Below are 20,852 nucleotides of genomic sequence, written 5' to 3'. Positions count from 1 at the left end.
GTGTAATGTGTTGTTTTACAGGGTCAGCCATGATAGGTCCAGTGTAATGTGTTGTTTTACAGGGTCAGCCATAGTAGTATGATAGGTGCAGTGTAATGTGTTGTTTTACAGGGTCAGCCATAGTAGTATGAAAGGTCCAGTGTAATGTGTTGTTTTACAGGGTCAGCCATAGTAGTATGATAGGTGCAGTGTAATGTGTTGTTTTACAGGGTCAGCCATAGTAGTATGATAGGTGCAGTGTAATGTGTTGTTTTATAGGGTCAGCCATAGTAGTATGATAGGTCCAGTGTAATGTGTTGTTTTACAGGGTCAGCCATAGTAGTATGATAGGTCCAGTGTAATGTGTTGTTTTACAGGGTCAGCCATAGTAGTATGATAGGTGCAGTGTAATGTGTTGTTTTACAGGGTCAGCCATAGTAGTATGATAGGTCCAGTGTAATGTGTTGTTTTACAGGGTCAGCCATAGTAGTATGATAGGTCCAGTGTAATGTGTTGTTTTACAGGGTCAGCCATAGTAGTATGATAGGTCCAGTGTAATGTGTTGTTTTACAGGGTCAGCCATAGTAGTATGATAGGTCCAGTGTAATGTGTTGTTTTACAGGGTCAGCCATAGTAGTACGGTGCCCCTGGAACTAGTTAGGGGCACATAGCTCACATCTACAGATTCTTAACCTTGTCGGCTCGGGGATTCGAACCAGCGACCTTTCGTTTACTGGCCCAACGCTCTAACCACTAGGCTAGCTGCCTGCCACCCTAATTTAGGGTGAGATCATTTCAGAGAACAATATAATATATCTCATGCAGTCCTGCCGTAAACTACACAGCTGGATGTTGATCTGTTTCTGAGGAGAGCTGGAGTACTTTGTCTGTGCATTGCTTCATTAGGACCCATATGTTGAATTGCTTGGACATTAGGACCCATTATGTTTTCAAAAGAATGTTTTTCGGAACTAAGAGCAGTTTTAAGTTTCAAAACAGAATACCCTCAGAGCGCTCACACCATTTCTTCCATTTTCAGTCCGAAACACCTTTGCCTGGCCGCATTCCCTTCACTTCCTGTTTTCAGTCCTCTGAGGGGAAACGAGATCTGCTCAGTCACACCTGTGACGCACGCCAGATAGACCCTCACCAGGGAAACCAAGGAGCCGGCCCCTTCCTTCTCTCCTCTCCACTCTCCTCTCCACTCCTCTTCACACTTTTGGTAAGACAGATCAATTACTCCCTGGCTGGCTCGTGCCGGTACAACAGATAACCCTCTATCCCTCCACTCCAACCCTCTATCCCTCCACTCCACCCCTCTATCCCTCCACTCCAACCCTCTATCCCTCCACTCCAACCCTCTATCCCTCCACTCCAACCCTCTATCCCTCCACTCCAACCCTCTCTCCCTCCAACCCTCTCTCCCTCCCTCCACTCCAACCCTCTATCCCTCCACTCCAACCCTCTCTCACTCCAACCCTCTCTCCCTCCAACCCTCTCTCCCTCCACTCCAACCCTCTCTCCCTCCACTCCACCCCTCTATCCCTCCAACCCTCTATCCCTCCACTCCAACTCTCTATCCCTCCACTCCAACTCTCTATCCCTCCACTCCAACTCTCTATCCCTCCACTCCAACCCTCTATCCCTCCACTCCAACCCTCTATCCCTCCACTCCAACCCAACCCTCTATCCCTCCACTCCAACCCTCTATCCCTCCACTCCAACTCTCTATCCCTCCCCTCCAACCCTCTATCCCTCCACTCCAACCCTCTCTCCCTCCAACCCTCTCTCCCTCCAACCCTCTCTCCCTCCAACCCTCTATCCCTCCAACCCTCTCTCCCTCCAACCCTCTCTCCCTCCAACCCTCTCTCCCTCCACTCCAACCCTCTCTCCCTCCACTCCAACCCTCTATCCCTCCACTCCAACCCTCTATCCCTCCCACTCCAACCCTCTATCCCTCCACTCCAACCCTCTATCCCTCCACTCCAACCCTCTATCCCTCCACTCCAACCCTCTATCCCTCCACTCCAACCCTCTATCCCTCCACTCCAACCCTCTATCCCTCCACTCCAACCCTCTATCCCTCCAACCCTATATCCCTCCACTCCAACCCTCTATCCCTCCACTCCAACCCTCTATCCCTCCACTCCAACCCTCTATCCCTCCACTCCAACCCTCTATCCCTCCCCTCCAACCCTCTATCACTCCACTCCACCCCTCTATCCCTCCCCTCCAACCCTCTATCCCTCCAACCCTCTATCCCTCCACTCCAACCCTCTATCCCTCCCCTCCAACCCTCTATCCCTCCACCCCTCTATCCCTCCACTCCAACCCTCTATCCCTCCAACCCTCTATCACTCCACTCCACCCTCTATCCCTCCAAACCAACCCTCTATCCCTCCATCCCTCCCCTCCAACCCTCTATCCCTCCACTCCAACCCTCTATCCCTCCAAACCAACCCTCTATCCCTCCACTCCAACCCTCTATCCCTCCCCTCCAACCCTCTCTCCCTCCAACCCTCTCTCCCTCCAACCCTCTATCCCTCCACTCCAACCCTCTATCCCTCCACTCCAACCCTCTATCCCTCCACTCCAACCCTCTATCCCTCCACTCCAACCCTCTATCCCTCCACTCCAACCCTCTATCCCTCCACTCCAACCCTCTATCCCTCCACTCCAACCCTCTATCCCTCCACTCCAACCCTCTATCCCTCCACTCCAACCCTCTATCCCTCCACTCCAACCCTCTATCCCTCCACTCCAACCCTCTATCCCTCCACTCCAACCCTCTATCCCTCCACTCCAACCCTCTATCCCTCCACTCCAACTCTCTATCCCTCCACTCCAACCCTCTATCCTTCCACTCCAACCCTCTATCCCTCCCCACTGACTTGGCCCCAGGCCACTGAACATTTTTACATTTACATTTTAGTCATTTAGCAGACGCTCTTATCCAGAGCGACTTACAGTTAGTGAATACATATTTTTTTTTATACTGGCCCCCCATGGGAAACGAACCCACAACCCTGGCATTGCAAACGCCATGCTCTATCAACTGAGCTACATCCCTGCCGGCCATTCCCTCCCCTACCCTGGACGACGCTGGGCCAATTGTGCACCGCCCATGAGTCTCCCGGTCGCGGCCGGCTGCGACAGAGCCTGGATTCGAACCAGGATCTAGTGGCACAGTTAGCACTGCGATGCAGTGCCTTAGACCACTGCGCCACTCAGGAGTATCATGAACATCACCACCCCCCCCTCCTCTCCCTGCCAGCTAACCTCAGAGAAGTATAAACATGTCCCACTTCCAGACAATGTGTGACTAAGACACTCAACACTGCCTCGACACCACCTTAATAACAGCTGGGATATTAATAACAGGGGCCACTAGGGTAGAAAGGACTGGGGTAGAAAGGACTGGGACTGGGGTTAAGAGGAGGGGGGGTAGAAAGGACTGGGACTGGGGTAGAAAGGACTGGGACTGGGGTAGAAAGGACTGGGACTGGGGTAGAAAGGACTGGGACTGGGGTAGAAAGGACTGGGACTGGGGTAGAAAGGAGGTGGGGTAGAAAGGACTGGGACTGGGGTAGAAAGGACTGGGACTGGGGTAGAAAGGACTGGGACTGGGGTAGAAAGGAGGTGGGGTAGAAAGGACTGGGACTGGGGTAGAAAGGACTGGGACTGGGGTTAAGAGGAGGGGGGGTAGAAAGGACTGGGACTGGGGTAGAAAGGACTGGGACTGGGGTAGAAAGGAGGGGGAGATGGGGAGATGACTGCTACTCATTAAGTTCCCTGGTTTACAGATAACTCATAAACCATAGTGTTCTGCTGACAGGACTGATGGTGACATTTCTACATTGTTCTATGCTGCAGTGGGTTGATTTGGGTTTGGCAGATAAAACTGTCTGAAAGGCTGCCTGTCTCTGATGCTGGCCTGAAGGAAAGGCTGTCTGTCTCTGATGCTGGCCTGAAGGAAAGGCTGTCTGTCTCTGATGCTGGCCTGAAGGAAAGGCTGTCTGTCTCTGATGCTGGCCTGAAGGAAAGGCTGTCTGTCTCTGATGCTGGCCTGAAGGAAAGGCTGTCTGTCTCTGATGCTGGCCTGAAGGAAAGGCTGTCTGTCTCTGATGCTGGCCTGAAGGAAAGGCTGTCTGTCTCTGATGCTGGCCTGAAGGAAAGGCTGTCTGTCTCCGATGCTGGCCTGAAGGAAAGGCTGTCTGTCTCTGATGCTGGCCTGAAGGAAAGGCTGTCTGTCTCTGATGCTGGCCTGAAGGAAAGGCTGTCTGTCTCTGATGCTGGCCTGAAGGAAAGGCTGTCTGTCTCTGATGCTGGCCTGAAGGAAAGGCTGTCTGTCTCTGATGCTGGCCTGAAGGAAAGGCTGTCTGTCTCTGATGCTGGCCTGAAGGAAAGGCTGTCTGTCTCTGATGCTGGCCTGAAGGAAAGGCTGTCTGTCTCTGATGCTGGCCTGAAGGAAAGGCTGTCTGTCTCCGATGCTGGCCTGAAGGAAAGGCTGTCTGTCTCTGATGCTGGCCTGAAGGAAAGGCTGTCTGTCTCTGATGCTGGCCTGAAAGGCCCCATCTGCTTATATTCTAGTCAATGTTCAGATGGTAAACCAATCTGATTTAAAGTCCGCTGATCTTCATCATGATGCCTTTTGATAACCAATGCTAAGATTACGCACCACATCAACGGTCCACATTTAACAGACACACACACACACCTACCCACCCCAGGCATGAACTCCACAAAGATGGTGAGTTTCCTCTGCTCCAGGTCCCTCGTAGAGCCGTAGTACTGAACGATCCGCTCATGATGCAGGTTCTTCAACAACTGGACCTCACACTCCAGAGCATTCACCTCCTAGAGGGGGGAGATCAAGATGGACAGAGAGGGGGGGAGAAAGAGAGGGGAGAGAGAGGGGGGAGATCAAGATGGACAGAGAGGGGGAGAAAGAGAGGGAGATCAAGATGGACAGAGGGGGGAGAAAGAGAGGGGAGAGAGAGGGGGGAGATCAAGATGGACAGAGAGGGGGGGAGAAAGAGAGGGGAGAGAGAGGGGGAGATCAAGATGGACAGAGAGGGGGAGAAAGAGAGGGGAGAGAGAGGGGGGAGATCAAGATGGACAGAGAGGGGGGGAGAAAGAGAGGGGAGAGAGAGGGGGGAGATCAAGATGGACAGAGAGGGGGGGAGAAAGAGAGGGGAGAGAGAGGGGGGAGATCAAGACGGACAGAGAGGGGGGGAGAAAGAGAGGGGAGAGAGAGGGGGGAGATCAAGATGGACAGAGAGGGGGGGAGAAAGAGAGGGGAGATCAAGATGGACAGAGAGGGGGGGAGAAAGAGAGGGGAGAGAGAGGGGGGAGATCAAGATGGACAGAGAGGGGGGAGAAAGAGAGGGGAGAGAGAGGGGGAGATCAAGATGGACAGAGAGGGGGAGAAAGAGAGGGGAGAGAGAGGGGGAGATCAAGATGGACAGAGAGGGGGAGAAAGAGAGGGAGAGAGAGGGGGAGATCAAGACGGACAGAGAGGGGGGAGAAAGAGAGGGGAGAGAGAGGGGGAGATCAAGATGGACAGAGAGGGGGGAGAAAGAGAGGGAGAGAGAGGGGGGAGATCAAGACGGACAGAGAGGGGGAGAAAGAGAGGGGAGAGAGAGGGGGAGATCAAGATGGACAGAGAGGGGGGAGAAAGAGAGGGGAGAGAGAGAGGGGGGAAATCAAGATGGACAGAGAGGGGGGAAAAGAGAGGGAGAGAGAGGGGGAGAGTCAAGATGGACAGAGAGGGGGGAGAAAGAGAGGGGAGAGAGAGGGGGAGATCAAGATGGACAGAGAGGGGGAGAAAGAGAGGGGAGAGAGAGGGGGAGATCAAGACGGACAGAGAGGGGGAGAAAGAGAGGGAGAGAGAGGGGGAGATCAAGACGGACAGAGAGGGGGGGAGAAAGAGAGGGGAGAGAGAGGGGGGAGATCAAGACGGACAGAGAGGGGGGGAGAAAGAGAGGGGAGAGAGAGGGGGGGGAAAGAGAGGGGAGAGAGAGGGGGGAGATCAAGATGGACAGAGAGGGGGGGAGAAAAAGAGGGGAGAGAGAGAAAGAGGAGGAGAGAGGAGGAGGAGAGAGAAGGGGGAGAGAGAGAAGGGGGAGAGTGAAAGAGGGGGAGCAAGAGAGGGGGAGCGAGAGGAGGAGAGAGAGAGAGAAGGGGGAGAGAGAAAGAGGGGGCGCGAGACAGAAGGGGGGAGAGAGGGGGAGAAAGAGAGAAGGAGGAGAGAGAAGGGGAGAGAGGGGGAGAGTGAAAGAGGGGGAGCGAGAGAGAGAGGGAGCAAGAGGGGGAGAGAGAGAGAGAAGGGGGAGAGAGAGCGAGAGAGCGCGGTAAATCTGTGTTCTCAGGCGTCTCTGTGTTCTGACAGGTAAATCTGTGTTCTCAGGTGTCTCTGTGTTCTGACAGGTAAATCTGATCCCTCCCACTCACCTTGCTGGTTTCCTGACAGTCGGGGTCAAAGGGCACCTGTTTGGCGGCCAGCTCCCGTCCGGTGTCAGCGTCGTAACAGAGGTAGACCTCCCCAAACGCCCCGCGCCCCAGCAGCTTCCCCTGACGCCAGTTCACCGGCGCCCGCGGAGCTACGAGACAGAACACGTCATAAACTAGGAGAATACACGCTACACGCTACAGCCCAACCGATATCAGATTCTGGGGTCGAATAACGATTACCGATATATCTGCCGATATGAAAAACATACATTTCCTTCACAAATTAAATCAAAGCTCCAAATGACTAACAGATACTCTAAATGATGATTTTTTAAACTAAATATATAAATTAACATTATTTTCTCCCCAATTTCGTGATATCCAATTGGTAGTTACGGACTCGGGAGAGGCGAAGGTCGAGAGCCATGCGTCCACAGAAACACGACCCTGCCAAACCGCACTGCTTCTTGACACACTGCTCGCTTAACCCGGAAGCCAGCCGCACCAATGTGTCGGAGGAAACACTGTATAACTGGCGAGCGTGTCAGCGTGCATGAGTCGCTAGAGCGCGATGGGACAAGCCCTCCCCTAACCAGGACGACGCTGGGCCAATTGGGCGTCGCCTCATGGGTCTCCCGGTCGCGGCCGGCTGCGACACAGCCCGGGATCGAACCCGGATCTGTAGTGACGCCTCAAGCACTGCAGTGCCTTAGACCGCTGCACCACTCGGGAGTCCCACCATTTTTTTTCCTTAATGAAACCATAATGCAAATTACACTGTTATTCAATACACAATGTATTGGCTATATATTTAAACTGCAAATGGCATGCGCTGATGACTGAAAATGTTAATGTAGGAAAATGCTTTCTGCACTGGTTTTAGTCAAACATGTTCCAATTGAGATAGCTAGCTAGCTAACAATCTTAGCTCATCATGGCCTAAATCAGTGTTTCCCAACTCCACTCCTCCAGTATCCCCAACAGCCCAACTCCAGTCCTCCAGTCCCCCCCAACAGCCCAACTCCAGTCCTCCAGTATCCCCAACAGCCCAACTCCCCCCAACAGCCCAACTCCAGTCCTCCAGTCCCCCCCAACAGCCCAACTCCAGTCCTCCAGTATCCCAACAGCCCAACTCCAGTCCTCCAGTCCCCCCCAACAGCCCAACTCCAGTCCTCCAGTATCCCCAACAGCCCAACTCCCCCCAACAGCCCAACTCCAGTCCTCCAGTCCCCCCAACAGCCCAACTCCAGTCCTCCAGTACCCCCCAACAGCCCAACTCCAGTCCTCCAGTATCCCCAACAGCCCAACTCCAGTCCTCCAGTATCCCCAACAGCCCAACTCCCCCCAACAGCCCAACTCCAGTCCTCCAGTACCCCCAACAGCCCAACTCCAGTCCTCCAGTCCCCCCAACAGCCCAACTCCAGTCCTCCAGTATCCCCAACAGCCCAACTCCAGTCCTCCAGTATCCCCAACAGCCCAACTCCAGTCCTCCAGTCCCCCAACAGCCCAACTCCAGTCCTCCAGTACCCCCAACAGCCCAACTCCAGTCCTCCAGTATCCCCAACAGCCCAACTCCAGTCCTCCAGTCCCCCCAACAGCCCAACTCCAGTCCTCCAGTATCCCCAACAGCCCAACTCCAGTCCTCCAGTATCCCCAACAGCCCAACTCCAGTCCTCCAGTACCCCCAACAGCCCAACTCCAGTCCTCCAGTACCCCCAACAGCCCAACTCCAGTCCTCCAGTATCCCCAACAGCCCAACTCCAGTCCTCCAGTACCCCCAACAGCCCAACTCCAGTACCCCCAACAGCCCAACTCCAGTACCCCCCAACAGCCCAACTCCAGTACCCCCCAACAGCCCAACTCCAGTACCCCCCAACAGCCCAACAGCCCAACTCCAGTACCCCCCAACAGCCCAACTCCAGTACCCCCAACAGCCCAACTCCAGTACCCCCAACAGCCCAACTCCAGTACCCCCAACAGCCCAACTCCAGTACCCCCCAACAGCCCAACTCCAGTACCCCCAACAGCCCAACAGCCCAACTCCAGTACCCCCCAACAGCCCAACTCCAGTCCTCCAGTACCCCCCAACAGCCCAACTCCAGTACCCCCAACAGCCCAACTCCAGTACCCCCCAACAGCCCAACTCCAGTACCCCCCAACAGCCCAACTCCAGTACCCCCAACAGCCCAACTCCAGTACCCCCAACAGCCCAACTCCAGTACCCCCAACAGCCCAACTCCAGTACCCCCCAACAGCCCAACTCCAGTACCCCCAACAGCCCAACTCCAGTACCCCCAACAGCCCAACTCCAGTCCTCCAGTACCCCCAACAGCCCAACTCCAGTCCTCCAGTATCCCCAACAGCCCAACTCCAGTCCTCCAGTCCCCCAACAGCCCAACTCCAGTACCCCCAACAGCCCAACTCCAGTACCCCCCAACAGCCCAACTCCAGTACCCCCCAACAGCCCAACTCCAGTCCTCCAGTACCCCCAACAGCCCAACTCCAGTCCTCCAGTATCCCCAACAGCCCAACTCCAGTCCTCCAGTATCCCCAACAGCCCAACTCCAGTCCTCCAGTACCCCCAACAGCCCAACTCCAGTCCTCCAGTACCCCCCAACAGCCCAACTCCAGTACCCCCCAACAGCCCAACTCCAGTAACCCCAACAGCCCAACTCCAGTCCTCCAGTATCCCCAACAGCCCAACTCCAGTCCTCCAGTACCCCAACAGTCCAACTCCAGTCCTCCAGTATCCCCAACAGCCCAACTCCAGTCCTCCAGTACCCCCAACAGCCCAACTCCAGTCCTCCAGTCCCCCCCAACAGCCCAACTCCAGTACCCCCCAACAGCCCAACTCCAGTACCCCCAACAGCCCAACTCCAGTACCCCCAACAGCCCAACTCCAGTACCCCCAACAGCCCAACTGCCAGTACCCCCAACAGCCCAACTCCAGTACCCCCCAACAGCCCAACTCCAGTACCCCCCCAACAGCCCAACTCCAGTACCCCCAACAGCCCAACTCCAGTACCCCCAACAGCCCAACTCCAGTCCTCCAGTACCCCCAACAGCCCAACTCCAGTACCCCCAACAGCCCAACTCCAGTACCCCCAACAGCCCAACTCCAGTACCCCCAACAGCCCAACTCCAGTACCCCCAACAGCCCAACTCCAGTCCTCCTGTACCCCCAACAGCCCAACTCCAGTCCTCCAGTACCCCCCAACAGCCCAACTCCAGTCCTCCAGTACCCCCCAACAGCCCAACTCCAGTCCTCCAGTACCCCAACAGCCCAACTCCAGTACCCCCAACAGCCCAACTCCAGTACCCCCCAACAGCCCAACTCCAGTACCCCCCAACAGCCCAACTCCAGTACCCCCCAACAGCCCAACTCCAGTACCCCCAACAGCCCAACTCCAGTCCTCCAGTACCCCCAACAGCCCAACTCCAGTATCCCCAACAGCCCAACTCCAGTCCTCCAGTACCCCCAACAGCCCAACTCCAGTCCTCCAGTACCCCCCAACAGCCCAACTCCAGTCCTCCAGTACCCCCAACAGCCCAACTCCAGTAACCCCAACAGCCCAACTCCAGTCCTCCAGTACCCCCCAACAGCCCAACTCCAGTACCCCCAACAGCCCAACTCCAGTCCTCCAGTAACCCAACAGCCCAACTCCAGTCCTCCAGTACCCCCCAACAGCCCAACTCCAGTACCCCCCAACAGCCCAACTCCAGTCCTCCAGTACCCCCCAACAGCCCAACTCCAGTACCCCCAACAGCCCAACTCCAGTACCCCCAACAGCCCAACTCCAGTCCTCCAGTACCCCCAACAGCCCAACTCCAGTCCTCCAGTATCCCCAACAGCCCAACTCCAGTCCTCCAGTACCCCCAACAGCCCAACTCCAGTCCTCCTGTACCCCCCAACAGCCCAACTCCAGTCCTCCAGTACCCCCCAACAGCCCAACTCCAGTCCTCCTGTACCCCCAACAGCCCAACTCCAGTCCTCCAGTACCCCCAACAGCCCAACTCCAGTCCTCCAGTACCCCCAACAGCCCAACTCCAGTACCCCCAACAGCCCAACTCCAGTCCTCCAGTACCCCCCAACAGCCCAACTCCAGTCCTCCAGTACCCCCCAACAGCCCAACTCCAGTCCTCCAGTACCCCAACAGCCCAACTCCAGTACCCCCCAACAGCCCAACTCCAGTACCCCCAACAGCCCAACTCCAGTACCCCCCAACAGCCCAACTCCAGTACCCCCAACAGCCCAACTCCAGTACCCCCCAACAGCCCAACTCCAGTACCCCCAACAGCCCAACTCCAGTCCTCCAGTACCCCCAACAGCCCAACTCCAGTATCCCCAACAGCCCAACTCCAGTCCTCCAGTACCCCCAACAGCCCAACTCCAGTCCTCCAGTACCCCCCAACAGCCCAACTCCAGTCCTCCAGTACCCCCAACAGCCCAACTCCAGTAACCCCAACAGCCCAACTCCAGTCCTCCAGTACCCCCCAACAGCCCAACTCCAGTACCCCAACAGCCCAACTCCAGTCCTCCAGTAACCCAACAGCCCAACTCCAGTCCTCCAGTACCCCCCAACAGCCCAACTCCAGTACCCCCAACAGCCCAACTCCAGTCCTCCAGTACCCCCCAACAGCCCAACTCCAGTACCCCCAACAGCCCAACTCCAGTACCCCCAACAGCCCAACTCCAGTCCTCCAGTACCCCCAACAGCCCAACTCCAGTCCTCCAGTATCCCCAACAGCCCAACTCCAGTCCTCCAGTACCCCCAACAGCCCAACTCCAGTCCTCCTGTACCCCCAACAGCCCAACTCCAGTCCTCCAGTACCCCCAACAGCCCAACTCCAGTCCTCCAGTACCCCCAACAGCCCAACTCCAGTCCTCCAATACCCCCAACAGCCCAACTCCTGTCCTCCAGTCCTCAACAGCCCAACTCCAGTACCCCCAACAGCCCAACTCCAGTCCTCCAGTACCCCCAACAGCCCAACTCCAGTCCTCCAGTACCCCAACAGCCCATCTCCAGTCCTCCAGTAACCCCAACAGCCCAACTCCAGTCCTCCAGTCCCCCCAACAGCCCAACTCCAGTACCCCCCAACAGCCCAACTCCAGTAACCCCAACAGCCCAACTCCAGTCCTCCAGTAACCCCAACAGCCCAACTCCAGTCCTCCTGTACCCCCAACAGCCCAACTCCAGTCCTCCAACAGCCCAACTCCAGTAACCCCAACAGCCCAACTCCAGTCCTCCAGTAACCCCAACAGCCCAACTCCAGTCCTCCTGTACCCCCAACAGCCCAACTCCAGTCCCCAACAGCCCAACTCCAGTAACCCCAACAGCCCAACTCCAGTCCTCCAGTAACCCCAACAGCCCAACTCCAGTCCTCCAGTACCCCCAACAGCCCAACTCCAGTCCCCCAACAGCCCAACTCCAGTAACCCCAACAGCCCAACTCCAGTCCTCCAGTAACCCCAACAGCCCAACTCCAGTCCTCCAGTAACCCCAACAGCCCAACTCCAGTCCTCCAGTAACCCCAACAGCCCAACTCCAGTACCCCCCAACAGCCCAACTCCAGTAACCCCAACAGCCCAACTCCAGTCCTCCAGTAACCCCAACAGCCCAACTCCAGTCCTCCAGTCCCCCCAACAGCCCAACTCCAGTCCTCCTGCTACCCCCAACAGCCCAACTCCAGTCCTCCAGTAACCCCAACAGCCCAACTCCAGTCCTCCAGTCCCCCCAACAGCCCAACTCCAGTACCCCCAACAGCCCAACTCCAGTAACCCCAACAGCCCAACTCCAGTCCTCCAGTAACCCCAACAGCCCAACTCCAGTCCTCCTGTACCCCCAACAGCCCAACTCCAGTCCTCCAACAGCCCAACTCCAGTAACCCCAACAGCCCAACTCCAGTCCTCCAGTAACCCCAACAGCCCAACTCCAGTCCTCCTGTACCCCCAACAGCCCAACTCCAGTCCCCCAACAGCCCAACTCCAGTAACCCCAACAGCCCAACTCCAGTCCTCCAGTAACCCCAACAGCCCAACTCCAGTCCTCCAGTACCCCCAACAGCCCAACTCCAGTCCCCCAACAGCCCAACTCCAGTAACCCCAACAGCCCAACTCCAGTCCTCCAGTAACCCCAACAGCCCAACTCCAGTCCTCCAGTAACCCCAACAGCCCAACTCCAGTCCTCCAGTAACCCCAACAGCCCAACTCCAGTACCCCCCAACAGCCCAACTCCAGTAACCCCAACAGCCCAACTCCAGTCCTCCAGTAACCCCAACAGCCCAACTCCAGTCCTCCAGTCCCCCCAACAGCCCAACTCCAGTCCTCCTGTACCCCCCAACAGCCCAACTACAGTCCTCCAGTAACCCCAACAGCCCAACTCCAGTCCTCCAGTCCCCCCAACAGCCCAACTCCAGTCCTCCAGTATCCCCCAACAGCCCAACTCCAGTACCCCCAACAGCCCAACTCCAGTCCTCCAGTCCCCCCAACAGCCCAACTCCAGTCCTCCAGTACCCCCCAACAGCCCAACTCCAGTCCTCCTGTACCCCCCAACAGCCCAACTCCAGTCCTCCAGTCCCCCCAACAGCCCAACTCCAGTCCTCCAGTACCCCCAACAGCCCAACTCCAGTCCTCCAGTATCCCCAACAGCCCAACTCCAGTCCTCCAGTATCCCCAACAGCCCAACTCCAGTCCTCCAGTATCCCCCAACAGCCCAACTCCAGTACCCCCAACAGCCCAACTCCAGTCCTCCAGTATCCCCCAACAGCCCAACTCCAGTATCCCCAACAGCCCAACTCCAGTCCTCCAGTATCCCCCAACAGCCCAACTCCAGTACCCCCAACAGCCCAACTCCAGTCCTCCAGTATCCCCCAACAGCCCAACTCCAGTACCCCCAACAGCCCAACTCCAGTCCTCCAACAGCCCAACTCCAGTACCCCCCACAGCCCAACTCCAGTCCTCCAACAGTACACATTTTTGGATGTAGTTTCTTGAAATATGCAATCTGCAAAAAGCAAGACTGTTGGCACAGATCATTTAGGCCAGTGTTTCCCAACCCTGGTCCTCCAGTACCCCCAACAGTACACATTCCTATTGTAACCCAGTCCACTATAACTGAACCCAGACTGACTGTATGTCAGTAACCCAGTCCACTATAACTGAACCCAGACTGACTGTATGTCAGTAACCCAGTCCACTATAACTGAACCCAGACTGACTGTATGTCAGTAACCCAGTCCACTATAACTGAACCCAGACTGACTGTATGTCAGTAACCCAGTCCACTATAACTGAACCCAGACTGACTGTATGTCGTAACCCAGTCCACTATAACAGAACCCAGACTGACTGTATGTCAGTAACCCAGTCCACTATAACTGAACCCAGACTGACTGTATGTCAGTAACCCAGTCCACTATAACTGAACCCAGACTGACTGTATGTCAGTAACCCAGTCCACTATAACAGAACCCAGACTGACTGTATGTCAGTAACCCAGTCCACTATAACTGAACCCAGACTGACTGTATGTCAGTAACCCAGTCCACTATAACTGAACCCAGACTGACTGTATGTCAGTAACCCAGTCCACTATAACTGAACCCAGGCTGACTGTATGTCACCACTATAACTGAACCCAGACTGACTGTATGTCAGTAACCCAGTCCACTATAACTGAACCCAGACTGACTGTATGTCAGTAACCCAGTCCACTATAACTGAACCCAGACTGACTGTATGTCAGTAACCCAGTCCACTATAACTGAACCCAGACTGACTGTATGTCAGTAACCCAGTCCACTATAACTGAACCCAGACTGACTGTATGTCAGTAACCCAGTCCACTATAACTGAACCCAGACTGACTGTATGTCAGTAACCCAGTCCACTATAACTGAACCCAGACTGACTGTATGTCAGTAACCCAGTCCACTATAACTGAACCCAGACTGACTGTATGTCAGTAACCCAGTCCACTATAACAGAACCCAGACTGACTGTATGTCAGTAACCCAGTCCACTATAACTGAACCCAGACTGACTGTATGTCAGTAACCCAGTCCACTATAACTGAACCCAGACTGACTGTATGTCAGTAACTCCAGTCCACTATAACAGAACCCAGACTGACTGTATGTCAGTAACCCAGTCCACTATAACAGAACCCAGACTGACTGTATGTCAGTAACCCAGTCCACTATAACAGAACCCAGACTGACTGTATGTCAGTAACCCAGTCCACTATAACTGAACCCAGACTGACTGTATGTCAGTAACCCAGTCCACTATAACAGAACCCAGACTGACTGTATGTCAGTAACCCAGTCCACTATAACTGAACCCAGACTGACTGTATGTCAGTAACCCAGTCCACTATAACTGAACCCAGACTGACTGTATGTCAGTAACCCAGTCCACTATAACTGAACCCAGACTGACTGTATGTCAGTAACCCAGTCCACTATAACTGAACCCAGACTGACTGTATGTCAGTAACCCAGTCCACTATAACTGAACCCAGACTGACTGTATGTCAGTAACCCAGTCCACTATAACTGAACCCAGACTGACTGTATGTCAGTAACCCAGTCCACTATAACTGAACCCAGACTGACTGTATGTCAGTAACCCAGTCCACTATAACTGAACCCAGACTGACTGTATGTCAGTAACCCAGTCCACTATAACTGAACCCAGACTGACTGTATGTCAGTAACCCAGTCCACTATAACTGCACCCAGACTGACTGTATGTCAGTAACCCAGTCCACTATAACTGAACCCAGACTGACTGTATGTCAGTAACCCAGTCCACTATAACTGAACCCAGACTGACTGTATGTCAGTAACCCAGTCCACTATAACTGAACCCAGACTGACTGTATGTCAGTAACCCAGTCCACTATAACTGAACCCAGACTGACTGTATGTCAGTAACCCAGTCCACTATAACTGAACCCAGACTGACTGTATGTCAGTAACCCAGTCCACTATAACTGAACCCAGACTGACTGTATGTCAGTAACCCAGTCCACTATAACTGAACCCAGACTGACTGTATGTCAGTAACCCAGTCCACTATAACTGAACCCAGACTGACTGTATGTCAGTAACCCAGTCCACTATAACTGAACCCAGGCTGACTGTATGTCAGTAACCCAGTCCACTATAACTGAACCCAGACTGACTGTATGTCAGTAACCCAGTCCACTATAACTGAACCCAGACTGACTGTATGTCAGTAACCCAGTCCACTATAACTGAACCCAGACTGACTGTATGTCAGTAACCCAGTCCACTATAACTGAACCCAGACTGACTGTATGTCAGTAACCCAGTCCACTATAACTGAACCCAGACTGACTGTATGTCAGTAACCCAGTCCACTATAACTGAACCCAGACTAACTGTATGTCAGTAACCCAGTCCACTATAACTGAACCCAGACTGACTGTATGTCAGTAACCCAATACACTATAACTGAACCCAGACTGACTGTATGTCAGTAACCCAGTCCACTATAACTGAACCCAGACTGACTGTATGTCAGTAACCCAGTCCACTATAACTGAACCCAGACTGACTGTATGTCAGTAACCCAGTCCACTATAACTGAACCCAGACTGACTGTATGTCAGTAACCCAGTCCACTATAACTGAACCCAGACTGACTGTATGTCAGTAACCCAGTCCACTATAACAGAACCCAGACTGACTGTATGTCAGTAACCCAGTCCACTATAACTGAACCCAGACTGACTGTATGTCAGTAACCCAGTCCACTATAACTGAACCCAGACTGACTGTATGTCAGTAACCCAGTCCACTATAACTGAACCCAGACTGACTGTATGTCAGTAACCCAGTCCACTATAACTGAACCCAGACTGACTGTATGTCAGTAACCCAGTCCACTATAACTGAACCCAGACTGACTGTATGTCAGTAACCCAGTCCACTATAACTGAACCCAGACTGACTGTATGTCAGTAACCCAGTCCACTATAACTGAACCCAGACTGACTGTATGTCAGTAACCCAGTCCACTATAAACTGAACCCAGACTGACTGTATGTCAGTAACCCAGTCCACTATAACTGAACCCAGACTGACTGTATGTCAGTAACCCAGTCCACTATAACTGAACCCAGACTGACTGTATGTCAGTAACCCAGTCCACTATAACTGAACCCAGACTGACTGTATGTCAGTAACCCAGTCCACTATAACTGCACCCAGACTGACTGTATGTCAGTAACCCAGTCCACTATAACTGAACCCAGACTGACTGTATGTCAGTAACCCAGTCCACTATAACTGAACCCAGACTGACTGTATGTCAGTAACCCAGTCCACTATAACTGAACCCAGACTGACTGTATGTCAGTAACCCAGTCCACTATAACTGAACCCAGACTGACTGTATGTCAGTAACCCAGTCCACTATAACTGAACCCAGACTGACTGTATGTCAGTAACCCAGTCCACTATAACTGAACCCAGACTGACTGTATGTCAGTAACCCAGTCCACTATAACTGAACCCAGACTGACTGTATGTCAGTAACCCAGTCCACTATAACTGAACCCAGACTGACTGTATGTCAGTAACCCAGTCCACTATAACTGAACCCAGGCTGACTGTATGTCAGTAACCCAGTCCACTATAACTGAACCCAGACTGACTGTATGTCAGTAACCCAGTCCACTATAACTGAACCCAGACTGACTGTATGTCAGTAACCCAGTCCACTATAACTGAACCCAGACTGACTGTATGTCAGTAACCCAGTCCACTATAACTGAACCCAGACTGACTGTATGTCAGTAACCCAGTCCACTATAACTGAACCCAGACTGACTGTATGTCAGTAACCCAGTCCACTATAACTGAACCCAGACTGACTGTATGTCAGTAACCCAGTCCACTATAACTGAACCCAGACTGACTGTATGTCAGTAACCCAGTCCACTATAACTGAACCCAGACTGACTGTATGTCAGTAACCCAGTCCACTATAACTGAACCCAGGCTGACTGTATGTCAGTAACCCAGTCCACTATAACTGAACCCAGACTGACTGTATGTCAGTAACCCAGTCCACTATAACTGAACCCAGACTGACTGTATGTCAGTAACCCAGTCCACTATAACTGCACCCAGACTGACTGTATGTCAGTAACCCAGTCCACTATAACTGAACCCAGACTGACTGTATGTCAGTAACCCAGTCCACTATAACTGAACCCAGACTGACTGTATGTCAGTAACCCAGTCCACTATAACTGAACCCAGACTGACTGTATGTCAGTAACCCAGTCCACTATAACTGAACCCAGACTGACTGTATGTCAGTAACCCAGTCCACTATAACTGAACCCAGACTGACTGTATGTCAGTAACCCAGTCCACTATAACTGAACCCAGACTGACTGTATGTCAGTAACCCAGTCCACTATAACTGAACCCAGACTGACTGTATGTCAGTAACCCAGTCCACTATAACTGAACCCAGACTGACTGTATGTCAGTAACCCAGTCCACTATAACTGAACCCAGACTGACTGTATGTCAGTAACCCAGTCCACTATAACTGAACCCAGGCTGACTGTATGTCAGTAACCCAGTCCACTATAACTGAACCCAGACTGACTTATGTCAGTAACCCAGTCCACTATAACTGAACCCAGACTGACTGTATGTCAGTAACCCAGTCCACTATAACTGAACCCAGACTGACTGTATGTCAGTAACCCAGTCCACTATAACTGAACCCAGACTGACTGTATGTCAGTAACCCAGTCCACTATAACTGAACCCAGACTGACTGTATGTCAGTAACCCAGTCCACTATAACTGAACCCAGACTGACTGTATGTCAGTAACCCAGTCCACTATAACTGAACCCAGACTGACTGTATGTCAGTAACCCCAGTCCACTATAACTGAACCCAGACTGACTGTATGTCAGTAACCCAGTCCACTATAACTGAACCCAGACTGACTGTATGTCAGTAACCCAGTCCACTATAACTGAACCCAGACTGACTGTATGTCAGTAACCCAGTCCACTATAACTGAACCCAGACTGACTGTATGTCAGTAACCCAGTCCACTATAACAGAACCCAGACTGACTGTATGTCAGTAACCCAGTCCACTATAACTGATCCCAGACTGACTGTATGTCAGTAACCCAGTCCACTATAACTGAACCCAGACTGACTGTATGTCAGTAACCCAGTCCACTATAACTGAACCCAGACTGACTGTATGTCAGTAACCCAGTCCACTATAACTGAACCCAGACTGACTGTATGTCACCACTATAACTGAACCCAGACTGACTGTATGTCAGTAACCCAGTCCACTATAACTGAACCCAGACTGACTGTATGTCAGTAACCCAGTCCACTATAACTGAACCCAGACTGACTGTATGTCAGTAACCCAGTCCACTATAACTGAACCCAGACTGACTGTATGTCAGTAACCCAGTACACTATAACTGCATAACTTAGATAAACCCCCAGAGATGCTCGGACTCTGAGAATCTCCCAAATCAAATATTTTTTTAATACTTTTTTGATTTATCGTCTCTTAGTCATCTGTCAGAGAACCATCAGTCATCTGTCAGAGAACCATCAGTCATCTGTCAGAGAACCAACAGTCATCTGTCAGAGAACCAACAGTCATCTGTCAGAGAACCAACAGTCATCTGTCAGAGAACCATCAGTCATCTGTCAGAGAACCATCAGTCATCAGTCAGAGAACCATCAGTCATCAGTCAGAGAACCATCAGTCATCTGTCAGAGAACCAACAGTCATCAGTCAGAGAGCCAACAGTCATCAGTCAGAGAGCCAACAGTCATCAGTCAGAGAGCCAACAGTCATCAGTCAGAGAGCCAACAGTCATCAGTCAGAGAGCCAACAGTCATCTGTCAGAGAACCATCATCCTGGGGTTGCAAAGCTACTGGTAATTTACCAGTTACCGGAATCTTCAGTCATTTTGGTAATGAATAGAAAATATATGGCAATCTAGTGTAACTTTAGTAATTTATACTAATACATTTTTTTATTCATATATAATATAAAAAATGTATACCTGTGTCCATTCTGAGTTTCTAGCTGATACACCATGTGGTTCAAGCGAAAATAGCCTAATTAATGAAAAAAGCATCTAATCATCAATGGCATTATTTGCAATTAGCTCTGCAACTCTTCCAACTATTGAGTTTTCACCATTGCCATCAGTTTGACGCCAAAACATTGACAACAACTACACAGACATAGTAAAATAAATAGAAGTGTGTAAACTAACAGGACATTTCATTGCTGAAACCATCATATTAAACATCATATTCACTAAGCTGATGGTTTATATTTAGGATCATGTTTTACAGCTTTGTCATTCTATTTCTTATTTGAAAATCATATTATTTCATATATTTTACGTGATGAGGCCACACAGAGGGACAGAGATAATTACAGACACCTGTGATAATCCGAAGTACCCAAAAAGGGCCACTATATGTCTTGTGACAGACTACATAAAATACTTAAAAGATACCACAATTCTGGTAGTTTACTGGTGAATTTAGAAAGTTTCCAGTAATATACCCTCCCTTTGAAACCCTAATCCTAACTCAATCTACCAGCTGATGCCAGAGTAAAGAGACTGACTGACTGTCACACTGTGTGGTCTGGACGGAGGAGCACAGACAGGGAGCACAACTACCGGTCACCCTGGTCCTGATGACACGGCAACTAAGCTTCCCAACAGTAGGGGGCAGTATAGATGGACTCTGATTTGTATTTATTATGGATCCCCATTAGTTCCTGCCAAGGCAGCAGCTACTCTTCCTGGGGTTTATTATGGATCCCCATTAGTTCCTGCCGAGGCAGCAGCTACTCTTCCTGGGGTTTATTATGGATCCCCATTAGTTCCTGCCAAGGCAGCAGCTACTCTTCCTGGGGTTTATTATGGATCTCCATTAGTTCCTGCCAAGGCAGCAGCTACTCTTCCTGGGGTTTATTATGGATCCCCATTAGTTCCTGCCGAGGCAGCAGCTACTCTTCCTGGGGTTTATTATGGATCCCCATTAGTTCCTGCCAAGGCAGCAGCTACTCTTCCTGGAGTTTATTATGGATCCCCATTAGTTCCTGCCAAGGCAGCAGCTACTCTTCCTGGGGTTTATTATGGATCCCCATTAGTTCCTGCCGAGGCAGCAGCTACTCTTCCTGGGGTTTATTATGGATCCCCATTAGTTCCTGCCAAGGCAGCAGCTACTCTTCCTGGGGTTTATTATGGATCCCCATTAGTTCCTGCCAAGGCAGCAGCTACTCTTCCTGGGATTTATTATGGATCCCCATTAGTTCCTGCCAAGGCAGCAGCTACTCTTCCTGGGGTTTATTATGGATC

The 20,852-nt window shown here is 52.3% G+C and overlaps 1 protein-coding gene across 1 annotated transcript in view; it reads right to left on the bottom strand.

The window, feature by feature from the left end:
• Window positions 1-20,852, bottom strand: part of LOC121556447 (mitogen-activated protein kinase kinase kinase 3-like) — a 184,291-nt gene that overhangs the window by 39,057 nt on the left and 124,382 nt on the right. The window contains exons 13-14 of the mRNA XM_045221430.1: window positions 6,433-6,581; window positions 4,705-4,836 (exon numbers count right to left, since the gene is read on the bottom strand). Coding sequence (XP_045077365.1) covers window positions 4,705-4,836; window positions 6,433-6,581 — 281 coding nt within the window. The remainder of the gene's footprint in view (window positions 1-4,704; window positions 4,837-6,432; window positions 6,582-20,852) is intronic.

The sequence above is a fragment of the Coregonus clupeaformis genome, chromosome 7 (assembly GCF_020615455.1).
Source record: "Coregonus clupeaformis isolate EN_2021a chromosome 7, ASM2061545v1, whole genome shotgun sequence".
In the NCBI taxonomy this organism is placed as follows: domain Eukaryota; kingdom Metazoa; phylum Chordata; class Actinopteri; order Salmoniformes; family Salmonidae; genus Coregonus; species Coregonus clupeaformis.
The sequence above is the reverse complement of the archived record's forward strand: the minus strand, read 5'-3'. Positions and strand labels throughout refer to the sequence as shown.